General features: G+C 57.1%; 1 protein-coding gene across 1 annotated transcript; it reads right to left on the reverse strand.

The window, feature by feature from the left end:
• Nucleotides 1-1,047: 1,047 nt before the first annotated feature.
• On the reverse strand, nt 1,048-18,346 carry MELTF (melanotransferrin). Its single transcript, XM_041002913.1, has 16 exons — nt 18,298-18,346; nt 17,268-17,419; nt 15,739-15,838; nt 13,966-14,148; nt 13,545-13,701; nt 12,471-12,538; nt 8,637-8,824; nt 8,039-8,219; nt 7,280-7,431; nt 6,580-6,676; nt 5,482-5,676; nt 4,769-4,925; nt 4,569-4,636; nt 3,267-3,454; nt 1,412-1,610; nt 1,048-1,130 (listed from the first exon to the last, which is right to left on the reverse strand). The coding sequence occupies exons 1-16, from the start codon at nt 18,344-18,346 to the stop codon at nt 1,048-1,050; spliced, it is 2,217 nt and encodes a 738-aa protein (XP_040858847.1).
• Between the last annotated feature and the right edge of the window lie 1,281 nt (nt 18,347-19,627).

Raw genomic sequence — 19,627 nt, forward strand, 5'->3', positions numbered from 1 at the left:
TTCTCTCCTTCCTTCCTTCTTTCCTTCCTTCCTTCCTTCCTTCCTTCCTTCCTTCCTTCCTTCCTTCCTTCCTTCCTATCTTCTTTCTTTCTCTCTCTCCCTCCTTCCTTCCCTCCCTCCCTCCCTCTCCAGCACTGGGCAGTTCTGCAGCTTTTCCCTCAGGGACAGGCAAGATGCAGTCATGGGCAGGCCACAGGGAGCATGCAGGGTGTGACCAGGGACCCATGAGATGCCAGGGTGCCAGGGCAGAGCCAGGAGCTATAGCTTAGCCAGTACCCACCAGTGGCATGCAGCCCCCAGCCCAGATTCCAGGGAAGTTTCCAGGGCTGCTCTCTTGGATTTGGAAGGAGCTGACAGGTGACCAGAAATGACACGAGGATCATGGGCACCGTGATGGGGGCAGAGGAGGAGGAGCACCTGAGCTAAGCATGACATGGAGCATTTGGAATTCCAGCTATGGGATCCCTGATGTGGAGCCGGCCTGGCTCACCCCAGCGAAGGGCAGGGCACATAGGAGCTGGAGGCTAGCCTTCCAGACAGACCACTGGGCAAACATCCTACCTCCTCTTCTAAAGTTTCTTCCAGGCATCCCTACAGTCCAACTCCAGCTCCTGCCCTTTGCTAAGCCTGCATACCTACACCGCATCAGGCCCCCCAGAAGATACAACCACAGACTGTGGCTAGCTATGGGGGCCAGTGTCCTCAGGAGACTTGAAAGCCAGGGCCCAGATGTGGCAACGGCAAGGGGATGTTAAGGCGGTGGGGCTGTGGGTGGCCAGGTGGGCAGCGACGTGGGCACAGTGGTTCCCATGACAACCAGCCTCCACCGCCACCAAGCCAGGAAGCTACGGGAAGCACGCCAGGCCTGCAGAAGACACGGTTCCCCAGCATGGGGGCCAGCAGGTGCCCTGGAGTAGATCCTGGGTCTGGGCATGAGTGGTGGGAGGTTGCCCTCAGGCAGGGAGCACGGTGGTCCCGGGGTCTCGCATACCCCTGCGATGGCGCGATGCCCTGTGCACCGCTGGCCGAGTCTGCCCAGTGTTGCTTTCAGACGGAAGGCAGGAGGAGGCCATTAGCCAGGGCCAGCAGTGACAGCAGCAGCAGCAGCGAAGCCCTTGGGGCACTGGCAGCTGCGGGAGAAACACCTTCAGTCAGGGTGCTTGGGAGGGCATGTTGGTGACGTGGCTGCTCCTCCCTCCAGCACCCCCACCCCAACACCTCCCCATTCTTCACTTCCACCATTTTTGCAAAATGGGAGTCTCTTTCTGCCCCCCTGGTCATAAAGACACAGGGTACCTTCCACTCCCCAAGATTTGGAAGAGAAAGAAACTGTAAGGCACACTTGGGGCAGGGGCAAACGGCAGGGTCCTTGGGCTGTTTCTGCCCGCTGTCCAGCAGGTGGCTGGCCTACCTGCTCCCGAGCACTGTTGGGACAGCATGCCTTCCAGCGCTGCCACGTAGTCAGGTCCCAGCCAGTCCTGGTAGGTGGTCTTCTGCCCCACGGGCACCACCTGGACTGTGTCATCTTTAAAGAGCAGGTCTTGACCGTGGTAGTTGGAGGAGTCGAACATTCTGAACCCGTTATTGTTGCCATCGTCTCCAAACAGGTCCTGGAAGTGGCATGGGCACACCTGGAGTCTGTCCAGGCTTGCAAATGGTCATGGGCTGACCTGAAGCAAGGCACCCCTCAGGGTATCACCACTCTGCAGTCATGGCTGGATCACCACCCCCCTTTGTCTCATTCAGGATCAGAGAAGGCCTGGGGGAAGACAGGGCTGCAGACAGCACTGTAAGATGTTGAGCACCATCTCCCCAAGCTGGTGAGTGCTAAGATCCAGAAACCAGAGACAGGTGACTGCGTGCTTGGCTGGGCCACCTCGCTGACCTTTGTGACTTTGTTGGTGTCCCTTCCCACAGACCCGAACAACGCCACCAAGTGAGACTGCTCTGTCACCAGGAACAAGGAGCTAGCACATGAGCTGAGAAGGGCCTAGAGCTGGTGCTGTGGGTTGTGTGTGCAGTGGCTAGAACTCCAAAAGCTGCAAGTCAAATGAAGTTTAACTACGTGTATGCATGAGGCCACTAGGAGGACAGGCATGGTGCTGTCAGCTAGAAGACGCTGACCGAGGGCCCGGGGAAGGCACTGTGGGGCCATCATTGTGCTCAGAGAGGACTCCTGGAAAACTCATGGAAACTCACACCCACATTGGATTCTCCTCTGTCCCCCAACCCCAGAAGTGAGAAGCCCAGAGGGAAGAATTGCTGGATCTGAGGGGCTCCGTGGGGAAGATGAAAACACTGATTATTTCAAAGTACAGGAGAGGGAGAGATTGGGCAGGGTTGGGAGGGTGTTAAAAACCAAGGCTCTGCTGGAAGGCAGCTTAGTTTAAATTCAAGACATGTTTTGAAAGCGTGGTCAGTGTGGCTTGTTCATGAGCAGGATATAGAACGGGATGGGTTATCCAGGACATTTCCTGCGGAAGTGCTGACTGGCATGGCTGCCACCAGGTGAGGCAGGGAGGAAGAGGAGCACAACTCCTGCTCTTGACCCACCTGAGATGCCCATGAGACACAGAAACCAGAAGTCAAGCAGGTAGTTAGGTCTGTGAGTTTGGGGTGGAAGCCTAGGCTGATGGTGGGCAGCTGGGAGCTGTCTGTATGCACAGATGGCATTTAGTGACATGGGCCTAGGTGGGGTCAGCTAGGGGCTAGGTGTAGATGGAGACGAGGCTTGAGGATGAAGTCTGGACATTCAGTGTGTGCAGGGAGGTGAGGCAGGACCAGCCCAGGAGCCCAGGGAGCTGAAGCCCGGCTGCTGAGAGGTCATGTGTAGCCAAGGAAGTGGGGAGCCCTTGTGTCGCTGTGGCCTTGATAAGGGCGGGGTCAGTCCTGGTGAGGGCTGGGCTGCCTTCCTAAGGGAGGGCGGAGAAGATAGGCAAGAGTGGACCCCGTGCTCTGGGGAAGTGTTGCTCTTGGAGGAAGCAGGGTTCTGGCTGCAAGAGGATGTGAGACCACAGGGCTCATTCATGGCTAAAGAGGCGGTCAGAATCATAGCATGCTTGCAGCATTGGTGAGGGAGGTTAGCTTGATAAGGACCAATACATCATGGACAGGACTGAGGGGCTAGTCACCGCAGGGACATCCCAAATGAAAAATCATAGAATTTCCCCTCTCGAGTTTGCTCAGTTTCTCCCCAGGGTTTGCTTGCACAACCCTCCCCTATCTTCCATCCAGGCCTCAGCCAGGCAGCTGCTGCGCCGGCTTACCTGGGCCTTGTCCAGCAGGCCATACACAGTGAAAATGTTGGTGTCAGGCCGCACCATGATAGCGTGTGATGGTATCCGGGCCAGGTTGCAGGCCTCGAACTGGTGCACCTCTGCCCGTGCCCCATTGGGACACAGCAGCTCGTAGTCCTGTGTCCTGAGATGGGCGGCCCAGGGCTCAGAATTGTGGCCTGAGGGGACAGAGCAGTGGTTGATGTAAAGGGAGGCTGCCACCCTTCCCCTCCCCCAACTCCAGGATCCTGTACTGGAAGGAGGCAGCTCCATCTGCTCAGGTCCCCAGGCTGCTGTTTTGTCTTGGTGCCACTCTATTAGCAATATGACAGAGACAAGCTGTGGTGTGCTGTGGGAAGTGGTACCTGAGCACCTGCATTCTAACCCTGCACCCCTGGGATTCCAAGACAGGTGGCTGGCCCCTGCACAATCTGGTGCTCTGCTCAGTACTCCCCCTCCTCCCCTGTCTAAATGGAACTGGGCAAGGTTAAGGATGAAAGGGGACATGAGCCTATGGGCAGTGGGCACCTGAGGCAGGCAAATCACCCCCCAGGGCCTCTATGGGTCTGCCTTCCTCTTCCTGGGACCACCTGGCTGGCATCTAAAACATGACAGGGCTGGTGGTGTCTGCAGGGTCACAAAGAACACCCACATGCACTCCTGGGGTGGCCCCAGGAGGTCTTTGAGAAAGCTTGGGCAGGGAGGTAAAGCTGTGGCAGCAGGGAGATTTTAGGGTGTGGAGGTTGCCAAGCCCAGCTCTGTCAGGGGTGACACCCAGATTAGGGAATCTGAGTACCAGTTTTGCCCCTACTTATGTGATCTGGCATCCCTGCTTACACAGTGTGTCTCTTGGAAGAGGGATGGTGCCAGGGTGGGGAAGGCTGGGCTTTCAAAGCCTGGGGTGTAGGCAGAAGGAACGCAGTCTCCTGTCCTCTTGACTATGGGGGGCCAGAGGAAAAGCCACTTATAGAACAAAAGGACCCTGGGCTATGTCCTGCCTCAGCTGGCTCAGGCTGCACGGCGGTGCCCCTGTCTGCCCTCAGCTGGCTCAGGCTGCACAGTGGTGTCCCTGTCTGCCGTAGGCATTTGCTCACAGCCAGAAAGCAGGTGCTAACACGCATTGCACGCGCCCCCAGCGGCACCCTTCAACACTGCAAAATCACCTGTGTGGGTAAGTTCCAAAGGAAGTGAGCCTGAGCCGGGGGTCACTACCACTGCAGTGGACTAGGGGCTGCAACCCCTCATCAGTCAGGGCCTCCCTGTGTAGCCCCCAGCCCGACTTTTTTCACGTACCATTGGTATTGTCAAAGACGGTCGTGTGCTTCACGAAGGCTACGTCCCCTGCACCCTCTGCCAGACACCTGTCATACACAAGGAATGGAGCGGAAGTCGGGAGGGAGCCCTTTCTCCTCCCTCCCCCCCCCCCCCCCCGCTTCCCCACTTCTTTCCTGGACTGAGTGAACCCCCCGCCCCAGGCCAGGGGGAGCCAGCACCTGAAGGCACCGCTGTCACCGTAGTACCGCTCCTGGCTGTTGCCGATGCATTTGTGGCGGCCCAGCTCGTCGCCCACGCAGAGTGCACACAGTGAAGAAGGATACTCCTTGGCATTGTTCACGGGCACGCAGCTGGCGTTAAAGAACTGACCCACGGCTGGCAGGAGGGCCAGGGCAGGGCTGAGGGGCCACTCCCAGCAGGCCATCCCGAGGGCCTGCCTCCTGTGCTCCCTACTCCTACGCACCCTCCCATCCACCACCCCAGGACTCGGGGACTGGCAGAAGGCAGAAGCTGTGTCCGTAGCCTCTGGTGGGAACGGTGCTTGTCCAGCCTGCACTTGAACTCCTACACGCACAGGGGGCTCACTGCCTTACTAGTGGGGAGGGTGATAGGTCCAGGGTCAGCCCACTCCAGGTGCACTCTCTGCGGGGCTCCGGTGGGTGACCCAGCTTCCAATTGCCTATGACTGCCACGCGCACCACATCACCCAACACCCCTGGTCAGGATGCACTACACAGTGGGTATGGGGCGACGTTCCTTCTGTCCCCAGACTGGGTACTTGTTCACTTAGGTGGACACCCAGCTGTTTTCCAACAGGGCATCCACCAGGGACTGGGGGGTGGCGGGTGCCACAACGGGACCCAGAGTCCCTACTCTTGCCCGGTCCCTCGTCCTGCCCCCTCCCTCGAGTCAGGTGTGTGGAGGGTGATACCTGTGAGGACGTCACAGCCCCGGGGCCGAATGAAGCCCCTGTGGATGAGGGCGCCCACGGGCACGTCCCAGCCCTCGAGGCTGCCAAAGCTGGGATGGCAGGAGCGCTTCCCACGCAGCTCGTCCAGGGGGAAGGCGTAGGAGCTGTCACGCTTGACCACCGCCACCACGAAGTATGAGTTACCTCTGTCGTCGTCTGGGGAAGCGGGATAGCTATGAAGGTTTCCCTCGGCCAGGAGGACAGGCAGGACCCACTCCAGCTGCTGCCCTGTCTTGGGGGGCTGAGGCCAGGGGGTGTTCACTGAACCAATTCTGGCAGGGGTTGTCATGCCTGCACCCAAAGGGGCTCCTTTCTTTTCTTACCCCCCCACCAGGTGGCATCTTTCTCACCTCCTGGGAGAAGTTTTTCCCTCCATGCAGAGATTTCTCACACCCAGATGGCAGAGATGGAGGCCCTGTGGTCCCCATGTCACAGGGTTGGCCTATGCTTAGGATACACCTTCTGAGTGCCCGCAGTGAGCCGAGGAAGTGGGAGACCCTGACACTGTGTTCCTGCTCCCAGCTTTAGCCCCGCTGGGGAAGTATACAGCACATGGGAGCTCTCTCCGTCTCTCACCCTCTCTACCTTGCTCATACATGTTAAAATTGTGCAAATGAGGAGATCAACCAAAGCTCCGGCCTGATGCTTGAGAAGGTGTGCGCCAGCTGACCGGCTAGGGTCTCGAGACGCCTTCTACAGGGCCAGTCATGCCAAGGTCAGCAAATGCTGTGGCCTGGGTTCCAGGCTGGGAGTGGTTTGTGTGTTCCTTTTAAAGAAGAATTTGGGTGGGTGCTGCACTGCTGCACTGGGCTAAAGTGACACCTGCAATGCCCACATTCTGCATCAAAGTGTCTGAAATCTACTCCCACCTCTGCCTTCCCATTCAGGAAGAGCTGATGCATCTTGGGAAGGCAGCAGAGGATGCCCCAAGTACCTGGGCCTCTGTTGCCCATGTGGGAGACCTGGGTGAAGCTCCTGCCTGCTGGCTTCTGCCTGGTCTAGCTCTGGCTGTTTAGCCATTTGGGGAGTGACCCGGTGGATGGAAAATCTCTCTCTCACCTGCGTACAGCTCCCCAGCAGCTGGGATCAACCCATACATCCTTCCTGCCGTATGAATGTCCTCTCCTTTCAGCGTCACTGCGTCGATGTGGCCAGCCTGAAGGGAACAAAAAGGAAGAGCCAGCAGACTGGGGTGAGCCCCCTGATGGCAGCAGAGATGGCTGACTTTGGTCTAAGGAGCTGTATGGGAAGCTGTTCCACCTCTGATCCAGCTCCCTGCTAATGCTCCTGGGAAAGCAGCATAGGATGGCCTAAGCACTTGTGTCAACCGCCCACATGGGAGACCAAGAGTTCCTGGCTCCTGCCTGTTGTGGTCATTTGGGGTATAAACCAGTGAATGGAAGATCTCTTTTTCTTACTACTTCTTTCTCTTTTCTGTTCAAATAAATAAACAGATCTATATTTTGAAAAGAAATATTTAACACACTGTGACCCAAGCCTGGCCTCTCTTGTGCAGAAGATTCAGAAAGCAGAAGGGAGCTGGCCAAGGTCCCAGGTCTTTGCCAGGCCACCTGCTCAGCAAGGAGCCCTGGGCCAGTGGCTGTTGGTCTCTGAAGTCCTTGCTGGCCTTATCTCGGGCTTGTCACAGGAGGTACACCCCTTTCCTTCCTGAGGTGGGCAGGAAGGACCACCAGGTATGCTGTTGCTCTCTGTGTACCCTACCCAACTAGACCCCTGCCCTGTTGGGCATGGTTCCCACCTGGATCTGCTCCATGCAGTGCTGGGGTGACTCAGCTGACACACACTGGATCTCAGGCTTGAGCCTCTGACGACTGAAGGCCACGGCCATGTCCCCGCACTTCTGGATCTCGGGGGTGGACAGCACACACCAGCGTAGGTATGGGGGCAGTCCTGTGAGGGAAGTGGTGGGTACATCTGTGAGAAGAGCTTGGAGCCAGACCCAAGGGGACAATTCTGGACCCTCCTCTTGGTGGCTGCATGGCCAGCATACATTACTGAAATCCAAAGCCTATTTTCTCCTAACAGCAGGAGTCACTGTCCCATTTGCCTGGGCTGGAGGAAGACTGGGGCTACAGGTACTTGAACACACAATCTACAACACCAGATTCCCTGTGCATGGGCTAGCAGAGCCACATGCAGGAAACCAACTGGTAGACCTCTGCACCACTGCAGGTCAGAAATGGAGAGAGGGAGCAGCGACCGATGGCAGGGAAGAGCTGGTGGGAGTTGGTGGCAGAGCCAGGAGGATGAAGAGGATGGAGGCAAGTCCCCTAAGATACACCTGCATTCCAGTGCCTCCGCATCCAGAGGCTGCACACCTGCACAGGTGTTTTCCACCTATATCCCCAGAAGCACAGAGGGGAGCATGATAGGGTCCCACAGAGACAAGTGTAGGCCTCCTGTGTGAGGGTCCTGCACTCCCGCCACCTCCCCTAGGAGCCCTGCCCCAATGCTGTGCATCTGGGCTGAGGCCTGCAGGAGGGACAAGTGGCCTTACTGTTGGGGTCACAGAGCAGACCCTTCATGGCGTGCAGGTACTCGCGGCCCAGCCAGGCCTCGTAGGTCTGTGTGGCGATGGGCACCAGCTCCGTCGTGGAGTCCTTGAATAACAGGTTCCTGTGGCCGTAGGCCTCCGAGCTGAACATCTGGAAGCTGCTGTCCTCGTGGCTGAACAGACGCTGTGCCGAGGGGCAGGTAAGGGAGCTGGGGAGTGTGCTGTTGGCCATGGCCTCTCCCCCTGGCCCTGCCCCTGCCCAGTCACCCCCCCCCTCCTGCCTGTGACCTCAGACCAGGCAGTCACCCACTCTCAAGGCCAGGGAGATCCCCTCTTATACAGAGTCTCCCCAGATTTATGCTTGCCTCCTCCTACCTTCCTCCTCCAAGAGTTTCTGCATCTGGGTCTCCATTCAGTTCATCTAGCTTCACCATGCTCAGCTGTTTGGATGCCGAGGCAGGGGATGGTGCCAGCAGTGGGACTGGGCAGGGGCAGCAGTGGGTGGTGCCCCTACTGGCCTTACCCCAGGTGTGACTAGTTGGCAAGCTCTGTGTGTGTGCGGGAGGGGGGTAGAGAGGAGTGTAAGGGGGCCTAAACTCACCTGCCCTTCATTGAGAAGCCGGAAGATGAGGCCTCCATCCATGTCAGCTCGGACCACCACAGCGTGAGCCGGCACCCGGGCCAGGTGGCATCGCCGCCACTCCGTGACATCGGCACGGCTGCCATCCCGGCATAGTAGCTGGAAGTCCCGTGACATGAGTGGGCGGCCCCAGGAGGGCAGCGTTCTCCCTGGGGAGACAGCCTGGGGTGAGCCGGTCCCTGTCCTGGGAGGGGCCCAAAGGAGAAGTAGGCGTTGTGGAGGGGAGAACCTCTCCCAAGGCTAGAAGAGGGCGTGATGGCCACACCCACGAGGCCAGCTGTCTGCATCTCTCCCCAGTGTCTATCAATCACACTGACTGTATGACACCTGTCCTGTGACTTGGTGACACAGGACATAAGATGGAGATGGTGAGAGCTCATCTGGAGGCTGCTCTAACTCCCAGCTGCCACCAGTCACTAAGGTGAGTACTGAGCAGGGGCAGAAGCAGGGTGGGAACACAGAATGACATGATTTTCCTGGAACTGTGGTCCAGCAGCAAAAAGGTGACACCCCAAAGCATCACCCACAGCTCTGACTACTGATTTTTTTGTGTATTTACTGTGGGGCTTTTTTTCCTATTGTCTTTTTTTTTTTTTTCCAAGATTCTTTTGCCCGAAAGGCAGAGTTACAAAAAGAGAAAGAGAATCCTCTATCCTCTAGTTCACTCCCCAAATGGGCCAGGCTGAAGCCAGGAGCTTCTTCTGGTTCTCCCCACATGGGTCAGGGGCTCAGGGGCTGAGTGATCTCTGGTGCGTTAGCAGGGAGCAGGATCAGAAGTGGAGCAGCCAGGACTTGAAGTGGCACGTGGCAGGTGCCACAATGTCAGCCCCTGTAACCGTTTTTAACACGGTTAAGCACATTGTGGAGAGGTAATTTTGCATCCTAGTTTTTGCTCCATTTTATCTCTATACATTTTTTATAAGACTCATTAAGCAAGATTTATTTGAAACAGGGACTACTGACGCAACATAGGAAAGTTAGAAGACTTAGATTAACAGACTGTAGGGAAACCATAACTGTTCCTGCGGGACAATATTTCTACGACTTAAAAAACGCTTCCTTTACTTCTTGTTTATTTGAAAAGCAGAGACTGCTGGCTCAGTCTCTAAACGCTCACAAAAGCCAGGGCCTGGGCCAGGCGGAAACCAGGAGCCCCGAACAGAGCCCCGGTCTCCTGTGTGGGCGTCAGGAACCTAACTACGTGAGCCTCCCCTGATGCCTGTCAGGGTAGGTGTGCCAGCAAGAGGCTGCAAACCACAGCCGAGCTGGGCCTTGAACCCGGGCAGGCATCCCCAGCAGCACCCGATCCACCCTTACTTTCCCCACTTTTCAACAAAAACCAGGGGAGGAGCCTTTGCCAGGAAGAAGGTAAGGGAATGGATTATTTATGGGATTGTGGAAACTCTCACTCCTAGGCTGTTTAAAAGCAAAACTCCAAAAACAGCAGCATGATAGTCTGGAAAACACTACACAGGCCGTTAGCAAGAGCTGCACGGACGGACGTGTTTGTTCTGAACAACTCAAGTGGTTCATCCTCTCCCCACCCCTGGCTCTTACCGTGCTGCCAAGCCTCTGCGTTGACTGGCACCTCCGCCTCCCATGAGGCCAGCGCACCAGCTGCTGCTGCCGCCTCCTGTCGGCTGGGGACCCTGCTGGTCATCACCTCGCTGCCCCAGACCCTGCCGCCCATTCCACTCTTTGCCTCTCGATTGCTGAACATAAAAACTCTCTTTTTAAAAACTGACTTCTTGAGGCTAGTTTTTGATAGCTGTTGAAACCATAAATATAAATAAATAAAAAATAAAAAACCTGTTTTAAGACAATGTCTCCTTAGTTCTTTGCCATTCCCTGGGCTTGACTCATGCCAGTGTGCCAGCTGGGTGTGCACACTGTCCCGGGACCGCCTTCCCTAGGGGACCAGCCCTGCTCTCTGGGTCATTTGTTTTTCTCTCTCAAGTGGGGCCCGAGCTCACCCTTGTAGGTCAAGTTCTGATGACAAACACAACGGGCCATGGACTTGAGATGCACAGAGTCACAATGAGAGACAACAGCCAGGGCAACAAGGCAATGGACCATTGTTCCAGAACAGGCAAACCGTAGAGACAGAGGACACAGGTGATGTGGTTTGGGGGTGCGGGGGAAAGGGGTGACCAGAATGGGGCAGGATCAGGTAAAGCCACTGGCCATGGGGAGACTGGGACCGTGGCCATTCAGGGAGTAGCCAGTGGACAGAAGATCTCCCTCCCTTGCTCTAACTCTGACTCTCTAAAAAGGTGTGTCCCCATCAGCACCTCAACCATGGATGGTTATACAACTCTGCACTTTTGGGAAAATGTAGACAACTGTATATTTGAGAAAGAGCACATTTTGCAGCATGTAAATTACATCTAAATTAAAAAAAAAAAAAGCAACGATCTCCAGGCAGATCCACATTTGGAGACAGGCTATAAAATAACTGGCCTCTTTAAAAAGTCAGCGCTATACAACACAAGGAGAAACCGGTAAACTTCTCCAAGACAAAGGGCACTGAGCTGCTCTAGCAGCTGCAAGCTGTGGGCCATCAGGGACCTACACTCAGGCATGGGCACCTGGCAACCCGGACAGAACCAGGACGAGTCGTGAGTCTGGAACGTGAGCTGGAGATTGCCTAAGCCAATCATGATGTGTCTCCTGAATCAGACGATGATGGCCATGCACACATCACCTTGATGTTTCCAGGGAGTTAGGCATAGGCACACGCAAGCTCGTACGCCCCAGGACCCATACATTCAGGGATAGGAAGGAAGGTGATGGGTGGCTGAAGCTGAAAACAGGCATCTGAGTCAAGAACAGATGGTATGGGGCTGGTTTTGTGGTACAACCAGTTATGCCCTCGCCTGTAATGCCTGCATCCCACATAAGTGCCAGTTCATGGCCCAGATGCTCCAATTCCGACGGTTTCCTAATGCACCCGGGACAGCAGCAGATGACGGCTCAAACACCATGGAGGAGACCTCTTTGCTTCTTGGCTTTGGCCTAGCCCACACCTAGCCATGGTGGCCATTTGGGCAGTGAACCAGTGGGTGGGCGTTTCTCTCTCTTTGAAACTCTACCTTTCAACTAAATAAATAATAAATCTTAAAATATAAAAGAACAGATGGCACAGAGTCTGCTCTTAGAAACTGTCTAAAGCTCAAATAGTTTCAAATGCAAATGGGAACAGTCCAATGGCCCCACACACTGCACCGAGCCATTTTAAAGGGATCTCCTATAGGGGAGAAGGGTGGCCTCTTCAGGGGAGGGAAGTGCCCTGGGGGACAGCAGAGAACATCTCATGTAGGGTCACAAAGCTCCAGGTGCAATGGCTCAGTTAGCTCATTCTCCCCCTTCAGGTGCCAGGATCCTACACAGGCACCAGTTCATATCCTGGCTGCTCTGCTTCCCAACCAGCTCCCTTCTTGTGGCATGAGAAAGCAGTAGAGGATGACCTAAACCCTTGAGCTTGCACCTACATGGAAGAGCTAGAAGAAGCTACAGGCTGCTGGTTTGGATTGGTTCAGCTCCGGCCACTGAGGCCATTTGGGGAGTGAAACACCAGATGGAAGATCTTCCTCTCTGTCCTTCCTTTTCTCTGTGGATCTGCCTTCACCATAAAATTAATAAATAGGGATTTTTAAAAAAGAGGTAGATGCCAGTCTCCAGGTGGGAGGGCTAGCCCACAGCACAACAGAGCCACTCGCCATGGGGACTTCCAAACCTGGGAAGCCTACTCCTCATGCCCCCACCCCCTACCCACAGCCTGGGCAGCCCACTCACCATCTGTGTTCTCCAACACCGTGCTGTGCTTCACAAAAGCCACATCTCCTGCCCCTTCTGCCAGGCACCTGCAGGGGGAGAAACCTTGAGTGGCACCTGTCTGACTTCCCTCCCTGGGGGTCTGGGTTGGGCAGTGGAGAGTGGCCACAGTGAGCCCAGACTCCATAGTGTTGTGGCCCTCACTTGCTGCCCATGTTACTTTGCTAAGCGGTGGGCCCTTCATAGCCCCTCGAGCCTGTCACACACAGCAGCTTGACATGGGGCTGCCTTAGGATTAGCAGGGAGTCTGTGCAGCCCAACTGGGGCCAGGGGAGCCAGAGGCTCTGGGAGGACCCAGCAGCCATGAAGGCTGGGACATTGTGCCAGCCACCGGCAGTGCCCAAGGACACCCCTGGTGCCATAGCTGAGAACAGCCTGAGTGCAGTGCCCACGCCTTTGAGATTCTCTATACCTCACGGCCTCATGCAGGAGGCAGTTGTGGGAAGAGCTGCTCGGGATTCCTACTAGTAGGGTAGAGTGAGGTATGATGTCCCAAGGACCAGCTCTGAGGGCTAGGAGAGAGAGGGAGGACTGTGATGGCCAGGATGCCGGGGTGAGGGATGGGCCAGAGTCTGCAGCTTGGAGGTACTGGGCACTGCTCAATCCCACCTGCCATGTTCTACCCTTCTTTCCCCTGCAACCCTGGGGCACTGGGCTGGATAGCCGGGGTGGGGTAGGGTGGTGGGGAGGACTCCAACCCAGGGCTGCTTTGGGGCCCACAAAGGGCTGGCCTTGAGGCGCAGGGATCACCCCCAGACCTGTCACTGTGCGATTCCACAGCTCTAGATCCTCTCTTCCTTCCTCTGAGCCCTCACCTCCCTGCTGCACCAAACCTACCGAGTTTCTGAGCGAGCCCAGCCTGGCACATTGCATTACATGCCTTGGAGCTTACCAGTGCATAGAAATAAAGGGTGCTTTATAAGGCCTGGGCCCCGCCAGCCGGCCAGCAAGGCCACCCCTGCCAGGCCCCACCCCTTCCCCCTGCAAAGGCATTTCTCCCTCCAGCTCCTCCACCCCGGGGGGTAGCCCCCTCACCGGAAGGCCCCACTGTAGTCGTAGTACCGCTCCAGGGGGCTCTTGTCACACGTCCCCTCCCCGGAGCTGTCACCTCGGCAGAGGCGACAGAGGGACTCAGAGTAGCTGGTCTCTCTGGCTCCGGGGACGCAGCTGCCCCCGAAGTACTCACTGACAGCTGTGGGGAAGGAGGCAGAGAACGGTCACTGTGCTACCACCCCCCTCCACTGCAGGTTGGTTCCTGTGTCCCCCGGCGCACCAGGGTGTCAGAAGTTTCAGGGCTGGCCAGTGCAGCAGATGGTGCGAGCCCACTGAGCAGGTGTCAGGAGGGCTCCCTGGGGGGAGGTGGAACTTCAGTGCACTTGAAAGGGGCTGGAGGGTGGAGGTTATCCCTTGGGAGGTGGAGTGTGTCCTGAGAGAGGGGGCAGCAGGGAGACCCCACCTCTGAGCACGTCACAGCCCATCACCGAGAGTCGGCCGCTGTCCACCAGGAAGCCCACGGGCACGTTCCAGCCCACCGTGCGGTTGATGCCTGTATGGCAGGACTTCACGCCTCTCAGGGTGTTGATGGTTACGTTGAAGCTCCTTCTGACCACGGCCACGGCGTAGTAGGAGGTGCCCACCTCTAGGAGCCAAGATGAGGGAGGAAGGCCTGAGGGAGGCTGCTTGTCCCAGTTTCACAGAGGAGCTGGGAGATGTGTATATATACCAGCTGGCATTCTAGATCATTCTAGAAGGGTGAATTTCTGGTGCTGAGGGCACAGGAAGGATTAGCAGCAGTATGTTCCCCAAGTCATTTAAGATCCCAATGGCCGAACTCTGCAGCCTTGCCAAAACATACCCTGGGTCACACACACGCTGCCTGTTGTGTGTCATGCCTGTGTTAGGATCAGAACGAAAATGAGTTCTGGTGGCACAACAGGTTAAAGCTGCTGCCTGTGATGCTGGCATGCCATATCAAGTGTCCACGTGAGTCCTGGCTGCTCCACTTCCATTCTAGCTCCCTGCTAATGTGTCTGTGGGACAGAGACGGCCCAGGTACTTGGGGCTCCTGCCATCCACATGGGAGGCCCAGATGGAGTTTCTGGCTCTTTGCTTTGAGCTGGCCCAGACCTGGCATTCGCAGCCGTTTTGGTAGTGCTGTTGTATTATTCCAGTGGATGGAAGATTTGTCTTATGAACAAATAAATACATAACATTTGGAAAAAAGCAAATGCAACTGAATTCTAGAAAATGAAGTCTGTGCTATTTCTAACGCACCTGAGCCTGGCACCTGCTAAGCTAAGCTACTTGTCTGGGGCGCACTCCTGATCCCCGGGCCCTTTCCAGGTTGTCCCAGACCTGGGTCAGGGCTCAGCTGAAATGCCCTCCCCTGAGCGCCCTCTTGTGGCTTGTTCCATATTCCCTTTTCCTTCCCCCCCAGTTGCCTACACCTCGCTTTCTAATAGGTAAACACGTATGAGGACCAGGCCTTGGGAGCACTTTGCACAGGTGGGAAGGGACCACGGGAGCTCCCCCAGTGGTACAGAACTGTACTGGGGACTGGGCCTTGGACAGGTGGAGCAGGCTAGACTAGGGCTGGGCTGAGCTGCTGGTGCGGGATCCAAGGAACTCAGTTTTGAGCACGCACTATGCATCGGGTGGGCACAGGCCTTGGCTCATCCAACCTGTGTGACTGGGTGGGTGTTATGTGTATTTCACAGTTGAGGACGAGGTTGTCTGAGGTCACAGATGGGGCCTAGTTGAGGATGGTGGTGGGGTCTGAGGGCTCTGCCATAGCTTAGCATTAGTGGTGCCTTGGTTGCCATGGGCAACAGCACACTCAGCTCCATGCTACACGCTACACCTGGATCATTTCCTTGCAAGAGCTTAGTGAGCAAGACTGGGGGAGGGGAGCTGCGGGGTGCCCTGTGAAGAACAGGCTCAGGCCAGCTCTTGCTTTCCAAGCTCTGTGACCCCCAGGGAATTCAGGACAGTTCTGTGGGCGAGGTCTGGCACTGTGGTTTAGCAAGGAGATTCTACCTGCAATGCCAGCATACCATACGGGCACCAGTTTGAGTTCTGGAGGTTCCACTTCTCATCCAGCTCCCTGATAATGTGTCTAGGAAAGCAGCGGAAATTGGCACAAGTACTTGGGGTCCCTGATTCTTGGGAGACCCAGATGGGGGGCAAGTAGCAACAGTGATGAGCCCTCCCTCCCTCTCCACCCGCGTACCTTGGTCATATACTTCACCCACCACGGGCTTCAGGTGGTACTCCTTCCCCGCCTCGTAAATGGCTCCTCCGTCCAGAGTGATGGCGTCAGCCTCCTGGGCCTGTTAAGGAACCCACAGGTCAGCCTGTTCCTGCTTATTCTGGGGACGCCTGTCAGGGACTGAGGGCCCCTTGGGGAGGCCCAGGGCTCTATGCTGTCCTCTCTGCGGGGCCCTCCTTGGCTAGGCCAGGGCCTCATCATGTTCTCCTAACTGTACCAGGAAACATTGATTATTCAGATATAGGGCTCTTACTAGAGAGATGGGGGCTCTTCACTGCATTCACAGACAAATTGAAGAGGAGAAGACAGAGCATGTTTCTCATGCTCCATTCCCAAATCTACCTGTGCCTGGTTTAATTGGTGGAGACTTTGAGGCCAGCACACCTGTTTGCCTGCCCCGGCCTCCCCTACTCCACTGAGCCTATTTTCCTCCTAATAGGGCCTCTGTGGACAGGATCCCAGAAATGCTCACACACACACACGAGGGGGAAGAGAGAGAGATGGAGAGAATCTTCCATCAGTAGTTCATTCCCCAGAGATCCTCAATGGTGTGAGCTGGGCCAGGCCAAACCAGCCAGGGGTTCTTCCACATCTCCCACAAGGGTGCAGGACCCCAAGGGCTTGGGCCATCTTCCACTGTTTTCCCAGGCCCATTAGCAGAAAGCTGGATCAGAAATGGAGCAGCCGGGACTTGAACTGGCATTTAGATGGGATGCTGGCATTGCAGGTGGTGGCTTTCCCCACTGTACCACAATACTGCCCCCTCCTTTATAATGTCTGAACTCAGAAGGCAATGTACTGTTGGCAGGGCCTGGAGGCCATGGACAGGGTTCAGACCAAAACGGCATGTGCTTGGCACAGTGGTCCAGATGCCACTGGGGATGACCTGCATCCTGCATCCCAATGCCTGGGTTCAAGTCCTGGCTCCACCCCAGATTCCAGCTCCCTGCTGGTGCCTGGGAGACAGTAGGTGAGGGTTCCAGTAGCTGACTCCCTGCCACCCAGCGAGAGCCCTGGGCTGAGGCCCTGGCCCGAGAGGCCTTTAGGGGAGAAAACCAGCCACCAGGATCTCTATTGCTGTGTCAGTGTCTTTCAAATAAACAAAATCAATAGAAAAGGTAATTCAAGTTCAGTGTAAGTCATCTCTGTCCCCTCACACAGCAGCCTGATGGGAGTAGGTCTTTGAAGGGCCCAGGGCTCCTGTGCTCACGCAATCTAGATTACTGGCCCCTCTGGCCCCAAAGCTCCCATGGACCTATTCTGGAAAGCTCCACGGCAGGGTGTCATGAGTGGGGTGGGTGGCATGCGCCTCCACCCCCAAGAGAAGATCAGGTCAGCGTCACCCTTCCCGGCCTGCCACACCCGCAGGAAACGGACAGCCCGGAGGGCGGCAGGCCAAGGCAGCTGGTCGTGAATGAAGCCCTTGTGCGCGGCCTCCTGACTCAGAGCTCTGGCCACCAGCGGGAGGCGGCCAGCGGGTGCGGACTCACCGCGATGAGCTGGACGCAGTGCTCGGCCGAGGTGCCCAGCACGCACAGCAGCGCTGGCTGCAGGCCCGCGTGCTGGAAAGCCTGGCTCATGTCGCTGCACTTCTGCTGTTCCGGTTCGGACACGGTGCACCATCGCACCTCCAAGCTCAGTGCTGCGGGGACAGTGGGGGTGGGAAGGTGAGCTCAGGCCCTCCGTGGGGGCACTGAGGCACCCAGTCGGGCCCATGAGCGTTTGCGGGCTCAGGACCCTGCGAGCGGGGGACACAGCCGGTGGCAGGTGACAGCTGCTCTCTGTCATGTGGCCTCTGGCCCCTTTCCTGGCAGGCCAGCCCCATGTAGTCCAGACGGGATAGCAGGATAGGGGGAGGTTTTGCAGGTGCGCCCCAGGCGCACAGAGCAGCCTGAGGAGGAACGCACAGGCCAGACTCTGTGGTGACTGGGCCGTGCCACTTGCCCTCTCTGAGCTTGCTTCGTTCGGGGACCAGCAGTCTGTATGTGCGTGTGAAGTATGGGTGCACGCACGCGCAGAGCCCACCGTATGCGGGACCGGACGGGGGTGCCGTGGGCGCTGGGGTTGACACCTTTGCTCCCGTGCCCCTCCGCCCAGTCCCAGCTCGGACAGCGCTATCTCCTGGCACCCCTGAGGGAGCCCACCGCCTCTCCCCTCCCGGCTGCTCTCGAACGTGTGTCGGGGCGGGTATCCCAAGCCGGCTCTCCCTGGGCTGCCTCTGCGAGACTGACCCCTTCCGCCCCTCCTCTCTCCCTTCCCCCGCCCCCAGCCTCAGAGAACCCCACCGAGTCCCCCATTTCCACGGGACACAAGGAGAGTCCCCTCGACCGCTTCCTGACACCCCAAGCGCTCCCCAAACGGCACCCGGCGCTTGGCATTGACAGGATCCGGCTTGACTCCTCCGAGAAGCCCTCCAGGGATCTCCATCTCTGCCCTGAGGACGCGCGGGATCGGACCCTCACACTCCTCCCACTTCCACCCCCGGGGTCCTGCTCTCACGGCCGGACAGCGGGGCCTCACCGGTGCGCAGGGCGAGGAAGAGCCACAGAGCCGGGCTTGGACCTCTCATGGCGCAGGCCAGGTGTCGGGTCAGGTGAGGGTTCGGGTCCTAAGGAGTGAGCGGCGGCCGCAGCTTCCTCCCGCAGGGGCCCGCAGCTACTTAAGCGCAGTCCGGGCGGGCCTCGCTCTGTCCACGCCCCCCGGGACTGGACACCTGGGCTGACCTGCCCGGCCTTGACTTTCGCTCAGGCTCCCCCTGCTGGAGTCTATGCAGGCGTGGTGGTGATGGGACGTCTCTGGTGGTGACTACGGGCTGGGGAACAACTCCCCTACCCCGCCCCAAATATCCTGTCTGCCCGGGAAGGACAAGCTGGGATTAGGAAGGAAAAGAGGGGTGAGAATCGCAGGATTTGAGCACCGCACAATTCACCCAGAGGCTTCTTTGATCACACACCGGCTGCACACAAGAGCCCCGGTTGAGCCAGGCAGAGTTGGCCCAACCCAGCAGGAACCTAAGGAGCTTGTGGTCCAAACTGCTGGCTCCCTTTGGGCCGGAAAAGGACTAGCTCCAAGCTCCGGGTCTCACATTGGGTCAGCGGCTGGCTGAGGGGGCTCCTTGAAACCAGTATTGGAAGACAGGGAGAGGGTTAGGAGGGGCTGGGAGAGGAAGCCGGCCAGGACAGTGAGGGAGAGCAGAGGGAGAAAGGGCCCCAGTTCTTCAGGGTGCCCCAGTTCTTCAGGGTGCCCCACTTCTTCAGGGTGCCCCACTGCAGCAACATCAGCATCACTGGGGGGTTGGTAGTGGTTGCAGAGCAACGCTTAAACCTGGCTCCCACCTGGTGACTCTGAAGCCCTGAACTGGGACTGCGGGACCAGTTTTGGGAGCTTCTGTGCTGGGCAGCCCTACGCTGCAGGTCCCGGTGTGCGCCACAGCTGGAGGCACAAACACTGCCAGAAAGTAGTGGGCGGCCATCTCCACCAACACCCTCACTTTTCTCATCAGGCCTCCTGAGGCCTCAGAAGTGAGGTTCCAGTTCCTGTAACATGGGGGGGGGGCAGGGGGTGTGTAGCAAGAGCCTTGATTGGCAAGAGGTGGGACCAAGCAGATGAACTCCACCAAAGGGTGGAAAGCCCTGGCTGGTTCAATTGTACCCCCAAACTGGGGAAGAAAACAGAGACCTGTCTCAATCTTTTCAAAATGGGTTTATTTGAAAGGCAGAGTACAGAGAGAGAGAGAGAAAGAGAGAAATATATTAATTTTCCATTTGCTGGCTTACTGCCTAGATGGTCAGGGCTGGGCCAGACTCAGGTGAGGAGCTGGGAACTTGATCTAGGTCTTCCATGTAGGTGG

This window comes from Ochotona curzoniae, unplaced genomic scaffold (assembly GCF_017591425.1).
Source record: "Ochotona curzoniae isolate NIBS_2020 unplaced genomic scaffold, NIBS_Ocur_1.0 scaffold_2587, whole genome shotgun sequence".
NCBI lineage: Eukaryota > Metazoa > Chordata > Mammalia > Lagomorpha > Ochotonidae > Ochotona > Ochotona curzoniae.